We start from the raw sequence: 9,373 nt of genomic DNA, 5'->3' as shown, positions 1-9,373 counted from the left end.
TGGTTTCAAACCCACCTTTTTTTCAATATTCCAATTCTTATCCATTAGGAAATAAAAACTTAGATTTGGACTGGATAAAGGATAATTTGAAAGTTGGAAGGTCCTTCATGATGTAATCCTAATCGACATAAAACAACCGGTCTGGTAACATACATACATCATGGACAAGAACTTAGGAGAGAAGCATACAAAGCAATTCGAAGATGTGAAAAATGGCTGAATGATCATCCCTAAAATCTTCGTCCGAAGGGATCGCGGCTGTCATCCTTTAGTAATAAGCCAGGGAGACGAGCCATCCAAGAATGGCAGACACGCTGGAATAGTTTGGAACCCCAAGATCAGAGGATTAAGAGATTAACTCCTGATCTCTCAATCAGAACTTTGTGCAAGTGCGAGGGCCTGGATTACTACCTGGCCCAAGTTCTCGCCGATTACTTCAGACAATTCGAATAGGAAAAGCCAAACAGGAGTGCAGGTTCCATGGCGTCATAGCACTGAATTTTCGTATGCCCCGATTCTCAGACCCCAAAAGAAGAGCTAAAGGCCTGTATTAGAATACTTATTCGAGAATCCTTGGTAGTAGATATGATGACAAATAAAGCAACGTGGGACCGATAGGGCAGTGTCATCTCTGACATTTTTTTTTTAAGAGAGAGAAACGAGAGATTCAACTAAAAAACAACAGAAACTAGAACTTTTGAATAACTCAGAGTATAAAAAATAAACAAAACAACACCGAATCAAGCCTCTCTCACTTCGACGTTTTTTATCACACAGGGATAGTTCGGGTGAGGATGCAGGCTAACAAAAAAACCCGATGTTTTTTGGTGAGTAGGTGCTACATGCAGAGAAGAAATCCATCGTCCCCATTAAACGAATAACAAAAACTTCTCGATCAATTGTGAATCGTTCAAAGGGAAAATCGGAAAAAATAACCCCGAATTGCTTCAGTTAGTACTCGTACTAGTAGACATTTCAAAATGGAAATTTTCTATCTATTGTAATTTATTATTGCAGATACATGGAAAATAAAAATGAGGATAAATAGCCGCAAAATAAAACAGATATGAGAGATTTTTTTGAAAGAAAAAGAGATATAGATAAACTGGTCTAGCTAAAAACATTATCTGAAGTATCGGTCTTATCTAAAGTCGAGTGTCTTGAACTCCGTTTTATCGTCATTCATGTAACGATCTCTTTACACACTTATTTTTACCATCAGACTGTTTACTTAATACAATTGTGTATATCTGAAAAGGACAACCGATTTAATTTATCAAAAAACATAATTAAATTTATTAAAAATACTGTAATGTTGATGTTAATTTTGAAACGAAATAATCGCGGCAAAATACAGTCCGGCTCTGACATGAAAAATTTGAACGTACCGTCACCGCTCACTTTATCATATGCCAGTCACGTGTTGAGCTTTGGAAAGAATTGGAGATATCTCAAAGTCTCAATAAATAGGATTCACGAGTTGCGCCGAATGACTTAACCGACCAAAGGTTTCGTTCGTCTTACCGAATATACTTGTAAGATATACGCTTGCACCTGAGGTTCTGAGACCAAGCAGGGTCAAGTCTAACGAATTAGTGATAACCCTTTTATCCTTTGGTGATATATTGTCTAAGCACTTTTCCTGATACAAGTACCCCAAGATAAACCCTCGCCTGACTATTCTAATACCATACAGACAAAATCTTAAGTATTGGATTTTTCTTTTGACTCAACATTGACGTCAAAAAACTAAGCAAAATGCAAAAAAGTACGAGACCATTCAAATAAATAATTTCCTATCAGGTGAATAAATCTCAATGAACCAATAAGATGGCTTGCAAGACCACCAGACCTAAATTCATGTGATTTTTATCTATGGGGTTATATGAAAAGTTTGGTGTTTCAACTAAAATTTACAAAGTGGCGGAGTTGCCCAAACGGATAGAAAACGACGTAGAAATAATTCGAGAAAAAAACATCTAATAGCATGTATAATACAAAGTCTTAGATAAAGCGGGCGACAATTTATGTAATGGAACCAATGGCGACAATATCAATCACTTTTTATGGCCAGTCCCGGAGTGAATCATAATTAAAAGTTTTGTTATTTATTAAAACTTTCAAACGTGCATATTTTGGTTGTATTTGAGATTTACAAAAAATGTAACACAAAGATTTTGCTTAGTTTTTTTAGGTTTATGTCGGATCAAAAGAAAAAATCCCTACTTAAGATTTACCCAGTAATTGTTATTACTAATTAGAGTTCAATGGTACAGGTTGAAAAGATGGAAAATGCAACAACATAGGCGTCCAGTTTTTAGTATTTAAAATTCGAACAAAAATCTAACTTTCTATGAAACATATTTTTACTTTAACATTAATAATATTTAATGACATTAAACTTAGTCGTGGATGGAGAGGGTCTTATTTGTTATAATTGCAAACATTCAACTTTCAGTGAAATTCAAATTTCAAGGAAAGAATAGTCAGTGGCGTTATCAGAAAAAAAATAGAAAACGTCAGCTTGACCCTACTCGTTGCTATGTACTACGATCCAGCATGCGAAGTTTCATCCACACAGTTCTCTTAAATTATTATCATTTAATTAGAATTTTGATAGAGTACAAATTATAAGAGATTTTTTCTATTTGCTCTAGAGGAAGGTACAATCAGTACGAATTTCGAGGCTTTTGTTCAGTCATTTGAATTGGTATTATTCTTATCAATCAAAATCAGAGTGCTTTTGAGTGTTACAAATTTTGAAACCTGATTGCAGTACGTCGCATTTTCAGTTTACATTTCATCTTTTCAGCGCAAGTTCATATTTTTTTTTTCCATTAAACTTTCACCTAAAGAAGACATTAAATCCAATCCCATGTTTTACGTAACGTACTACCGATCTAATCTAAATTGAAAACATTTTGCATGAGCCATAAGCGCAATAACTATTTTTCCATGATGCAAGATACAACTCACATACGTACGTCAAATACTGCAAATTGATAATTTCTTCGGGTAAACATAAAATTATTTTATCTTACGCCACCCAAACACCAAATGTATGAATATAAACAATGATTCTCCTTAATCTGCAATTTTCATTAAAACTGCAGTTTATTCTTTTGTTAAATAATTGATGCATTTCGTGAAATCTTTAAATCTGTTTAATAAACCAAACTGTTAACATGAATTACTTCCAAGAAGGTGGTTGGGGAATTGCAATAATTATAAAGTTCGTTATATAATGATAATAAGGGAATACGGATAAGTGGGAATGGTGATGAGTAATGCCTTAGAATAGTTATTTGCGCTGCGAGACCAGAAAGGAGTTTCTTGCATGGCGAACTATTAAGTTCCCAAGAGCAGCTTAAAGCGAGGTCTGGACGCTTAGAGCCCTGTAAAATGAGTTTTTGGTCGTTTGACTGCAATATTAATTTGCAAAAAAAAAAACAAATAATATGGATTGGAATATAGGTATTAATAATTCAAGTGAAAACCTAGGAATTGAGCAAGTAGAAGAAGGAATCCATATGACTTAATATACCTCCAACAGAGACCCAAGAAGTGGGCTGACTCAGTCAGGGCTGCGACTCCAATTCGATACTTTGATTAATATCGATTTCGCGACCTTCGCTGCAATGGAATTCTTTTTTAGTATCGGAGCAAAAAGTAGCAATGTAAATAAATGAAAAAAACAAAAACAATTAATCCATCCCTAGAAGTTATATGTAAAAATTGTGAGAGATCTGGTAACACTGGACTCAACCTGCTCACGCGAGGCACTGACTTGCAACTTACTTCATTGCTTCATCAGAGGCATATTAAACATTATGTGATCCTCCTCCCACTTACACAATCCCTACATTTGCAGTCGAACTAGTGATACCTGTATGGTTTGGCCGATGGCTTAAGTTACCGTTCAGATTTTGATCGGCAAAACGTTCCTTTCAGGTAACTACATTTCACAGAAAGTACACACTTTCTATCCTTTGGTAAAAAATATTGTCTATGGAAACATTAAATGTTACGATATACGTAAAATGTTAATGGCACTAAGAAACGAGGCAGCTCTCACGAAATACCAGTGGTCAGGACCCAATAGGAGACAATATGACTATGTGAGGCGAGACGATAAACATAGTTGGAAAATCATGCTGTCTAGCTAGTCTCAATAACAAGGTTCCGGAACTAATGGCACACTTCATACCAATAGTTATAATTACAAAACGACTATAATCAAGGGTTATAATTCATTATAAAAATTAAGTAAAATAAGACATCTAAGATCAGATTTTTGACAATTTGTTAATTCAAAAATACTATACTATACTACCAAACTGGTAAATGGTGAACTGGTCGTAAGGACTTTGGGTTTTCTCCCTAAAATTATGCAATGGGAACCAAAACTAAATTACATAATTTTTTATTGACCGTTTTCAGACCACTATAGAAGTCCCCGAACATTGAATGTCCTAAAGTCACTTCAAGAATAAACTTAAATGAAGTCACATGACTTTAAAAAAATTCAGTTAGCCGTCGTAAAGCTTTTAGGGTTTCAAATGTGGTAAGTACTAAAGTCGCTTCATGCATTTTGTTTGGCTAGCAGCTGAAATTGGTTTTCTTCTCTAAGATTGACCAACAGAACTAAAGTGAGTATATACTTATGTACCATTATTTCAGTTTTTCACATAAGTAAGTTAAGTAAATGATAGATGTGGGAAAATTACACTTGAAAATAACTTTTAAAAATGTATATCAAATAAGGCAAAACATCCTCATTTTTCCAGTTAATCGTATCACCGAATGTTCACATGAAAACTGCGTCATCGGCAACGGATAAGCTGACCATATAAAAGCAAATAGCCCAGTTTTCAAGCTATTGTCGTTTCGATTCTTTCACGTTGAGTTTCGAATTACGTACAATCTTCAACTGGTACTGACTACGGTAGTCCTGTTTTGCACTACAGTAAAATGGCACCACCAACCAGCACACTGATTGGCTCGGCTTCCCGTTACATTGCCGGAAGAAACGCCGTACAAACAGTCTATTGGAAAGGATCCTCAGGTAACAGCCAGAAACTCCTGAAGCTCTCCAAGACTTGCAACTTTGGGAAGTCCACCTCTAGCCCTCCTCAAAAGGTGAAGGAGTTGCAACAAGTTAAGTTTTATTAGAGCGGCGCTGACTGTTTAATTTTGTGCTGCTTTTAACATAAGAATAAGCGTTTAATTTATTATTATGCAGTCATTTACTGCTTTATATAAATATGGGAAAAATTGAGTTATACCAGAAGATTGAAAACAACCCTGGATAGTGTTTTATTATGTCCATTTACTTCTTGGAAACAAAAGTGCGTTTTTTCAACAACTGTATCAATCGGTTTTCGAAGTTGGTGCATATCCTCATACCCTATGTTAATATAATTTTGTCATTCAATTATTATCAGGTATTAATAAAGTACAAGTAATTTATTAATTTATTTAAACTCTTTTGTGTTGTTTTTTTGCACTGCATCGTCAAATTCCGTCTTTAAAGGGCACTTTTCCACTAGCACTTTATTCCGAGAAAACAGATATAATTGAAAAGTTGCATATTTGGATAACCAGATCCCAGAACTAATAGTTATAATTACAAAACAATTATGACAATTAAACTAGACAACCAAATTCCTTTTCTTACCGCTTTGGTGATCCACATTGAGTCCGGCGTGCTACTTAGCACGAAAAATACCAGTTTTGATTTTTGAAGTTAAAGTCACATGGTTGGTCAATTTAATGATCATTTTGAATCCATTGTTACATTGGAAAAATTCCAGGTACTTCTAGGGGATATGCGTGAAAAACTCAATGTTTCTAAAAATCTATGTAGATTATTCTTATTTCTTAACAAAGTAATTTTTTGAAGATACTTGTTTTAGATAATGCAAGTTTTACTTGAAAGGAACTACCGACTAAAGAAACTTGCAAATTCACTACTAAAGAAAATATCATCTTTGTTTTGAATTTTTGTATTTGTTGTCGTAGCAGATTTGGGAATAATGTATCGTATAACATAGATGAAGGTTTGATTTTCGCACATGACACAGAAGCCGGCATGCCTATTCGTACCAATTCACCGAGTTGTGATATTCAGAATAAAATTTTTTTCTACAACCCAAATTTAAAACAATAAAATCAAAACCCAAAATTGACTTACGCAGCATGATTAACATGTAAACATTACTCACATTTCAAATCAGATTCTCGTTTTTTGTATAATTTCTCTGACACCTATTTGATTCTATGGTTATTAATGTTTAATTTCATTCTCGATTTATCGGTTGCCGTCTAATTGCAACTAGTGGATAGGCCTCCAATCAGACTCACTTGTAACATATTATTGTGCACTATTGCAGGAAAAATAAAGTTCTTTTTTTTATTCACCATTCCACAATTAACCAATTTCTGAAAGCAACATTAAAATACCTATCTGCTAAAGTAATCATTTATAGGAGATCCGTTATTAAAATTTATATTTTATATCATAGCTTTTTTGAATGCACCGAATCGCCGTTTAACAACATTGATAAATTTTACAGTTATCAGTATGAAAAACCATATTTTTAAACTTTTGACATGGAACAGTCATCATTATGCGTTAAAGCAATTATTCTTTTATGTTACAAGAAAAAACTCCCAGTTTTTAACATTATGACCTAATCTTTGGTTTACCTCATGAAATAAAAACCACAAAGACAACATCACTGTGTATTGAAACTACACAAGAATGCAGGATTTTAAAAAATCAAATTTATAAATAAAATTAATCTTCTTGATCCTGCAACTTGGCCAAGAAGCTCTTCTTTTTCTGCGCAATGCGATCTTTGCGCTCGAGGAGGGTGAGCTTCCTGGAGTTCTTTCCCTTTTGAACGGGTTGGGCAGCAGATGCAGGCTTCTCGGCCTTCTTTTCTGCAGCTGGATCAGCCCGGATGGCGGAATGGGCGTTTTTGTAGATACCCTCGATCTAAATTTGAATAAACTACTTGCTCGAAAATCAAAATTAAAATCAAACCTGGTCAGCATTGATTCCCAACTTAATGTACTGACTGAACTGTCTCTTAAATCCTTCTTGATCATCCTCTTCCAAGGCTCTCATATAATCAGCAACATGTTGCCCAAAGATGTGAGCTCTGTGAATCTCAGCATTGAAGTTCTTAGATTCTGCATCATAACCTGGGAACCTTTTGGTGGAATGAGGAATATTTAAGCCACCATCAACTGCGCCTTTCATAGCTGCAAACACACGGGCTCCTGTAGAGGTCCTATTTAGACCTACATCGAGGTAACACCTAGGGGAATAACTCCTTATTTATCAAGAGGAATTTCCAGCATAGCAAACTAAAGATTTTCTTGTTAAAAATCAGAGACACATTATAATCAAAGAGGATGAAGAAGCATCAGAGGACAGAAGATTCCTGATTTGGTGAAATACTCGCCAAACCGAGCTCTAGTCTACTTTTGCCGCTTCAAATCAGATGACGCGCATGTGTCAAAAAGTCATCACAAAATCTTTTATTAAGGGTCAAAAATGCATTATTTAATTGTTTTATAGACGAAATCCAAATAATTATTCATCTTGGCATAAAAATTTAATTACCTGAAAGCGCCGGGTCCGTGTTCGACAGCCTCTGCATTATATTCGTTCCCACCAACTTCAAGGGAACCCTCATAAAATTTATCCAGGCCCAACTGCTTCAAAAGTCGACGAGCCACAAGGAGCCCAGTGCAATAAGCAGCAGCATAATTTGTTAAGCCAACTTTTACACCATACCTTCAAAAAAAAAAAAGAAAAAGTAAAACTTACTGGTAAATGAGTAGTGATACACTTTTACATCCTGAATAAAATTGTTCCATTGAAGCAAAACCATAGTAAGTACTCTATTTTAAAAAAAAAGTTTATTAAATGTTGTTTCATGAAAATCATAATCTGTAAATATTTTAAATATTCACAAAAAGATAATCTCATGATCTGCTGTAGTCCAACTGCGACACTGCAAATTTATTAATTAAAAAAAACAGTAATTTTGTTTGGACGTCAGAGTTGTATCTAAAAATTTCCTCAAAACTTAAATATTAAAAGTATGATTTTGTAATATTGGAGTTGCACTCATTTCATCAACTTTCATTTCATATAAAAATATAGATTTTCATAAAGGAAGTCCTACAACAATAATTATGATGTTGAGTTCTTAATAACAGCATCAAGCTAAAGAAACTGAGTATTAGTTAGCCAATTTCATTAAATCTAAAACAATAACTCTTGTAACTGACAGCTTTTGTAAGTTATTAACAGATATCATCTACAAAATAAATACCCCATTACATTTTATTCAATTGTAAAGTCAGTTTTTTCATCTGCCCTTGACTTGATTTCAATATATAAAGTTTGAAATATAATTGATAAGTTGGCACATCTAAAAAGTATATTAAAGCAAAATGGGACTTTATTTTGAATCAGTTTTCAATTTTACTCAATTTTGATTAAATTGCTTGAATAAGTTAACGTTCATCTGACTACAACTTACCTTGGCAGTTCATGTGAGTATGCAGCACATACAATCTTGTCCCCTTCAATTCTAGAATAAGCCACTTGGCAGGTAATGTCTTTATTGGAGAGACGAACAATTAAGCGGTATTTAGGGGTATTGTACTTGTTTTTCACTTGTACGATGAGACGTTTACGGGCATAATAATCAGTTTTTCCTTCCCTGCGCCTCTTAAATTTGACTTGAAACCTCTTGAAGTACTGTTTGTTTTTAACAACTTTGACGAATCCCTGGAAATATTAAAAATTATTTATGCGTGCTAGGAAATACTTACTGGAGCGTCAGTAAACATTTAAATCTTAAATGTAATAACTATCTTATAGAAGTTAGGAATACTTCGATACTTGAAGACAGTAAAAACAAATCTCAAAACATCGCAGCTCCTATATGCAATGTAGAACAGAAATCGAAATCTTTAGAATCAATACACACTGCACTCACGATAGTCACCCATAGTTTTCGATATTACTCACCATTTTTTTTAATTAATTAAAAAAGTTTAAACGCTGCAGTCTCCACAAGGCTGTGAAATGGCCGCAGCGGTCAAAACGAAAGAGGGCGCATGTCAATGTTTTTGTCAGTTGAAGTGATGGTAAATTGACTTTTGGCAAATGCCAAATAAATTGGACAACTAAGCTGCAGTCTACACTTATGGGGTTTTCAGCATTAAGTTTCTTGCGTTGGCATGAAGATATCGACAATGTAAAAATTAGGGGACACAAACCAAACGTTACTTATTGGAATCACTTAATTTATTTTAATTTATACGATTAGTACAAACTTAATATTTT

General features: G+C 34.2%; 1 protein-coding gene and 1 long non-coding RNA gene across 2 annotated transcripts; one reads left to right on the top strand and one right to left on the bottom strand.

The window, feature by feature from the left end:
* The first annotated feature begins 3,125 nt into the window (after positions 1 to 3,125).
* On the top strand, positions 3,126 to 4,990 carry LOC136339025 (uncharacterized). Its single transcript, XR_010732060.1, has 2 exons — positions 3,126 to 3,888; positions 3,952 to 4,990. It is a non-coding gene; the product is annotated as an uncharacterized lncRNA (long non-coding RNA).
* A 1,740-nt stretch (positions 4,991 to 6,730) lies between these two features.
* On the bottom strand, positions 6,731 to 9,208 carry RpL5 (ribosomal protein L5). The gene is made up of 5 exons (XM_066281932.1): positions 9,056 to 9,208; positions 8,562 to 8,812; positions 7,634 to 7,807; positions 7,049 to 7,325; positions 6,731 to 7,000 (listed from the first exon to the last, which is right to left on the bottom strand). The coding sequence occupies exons 1-5, from the start codon at positions 9,056 to 9,058 to the stop codon at positions 6,800 to 6,802; spliced, it is 906 nt and encodes a 301-aa protein (XP_066138029.1). The 5' UTR covers positions 9,059 to 9,208; the 3' UTR covers positions 6,731 to 6,799.
* Positions 9,209 to 9,373: the final 165 nt, after the last annotated feature.

The sequence above is a fragment of the Euwallacea fornicatus genome, chromosome 5 (assembly GCF_040115645.1).
Source record: "Euwallacea fornicatus isolate EFF26 chromosome 5, ASM4011564v1, whole genome shotgun sequence".
NCBI classification, from domain to species: domain Eukaryota; kingdom Metazoa; phylum Arthropoda; class Insecta; order Coleoptera; family Curculionidae; genus Euwallacea; species Euwallacea fornicatus.
This window is presented reverse-complemented; position numbering and strand designations above follow the sequence as displayed.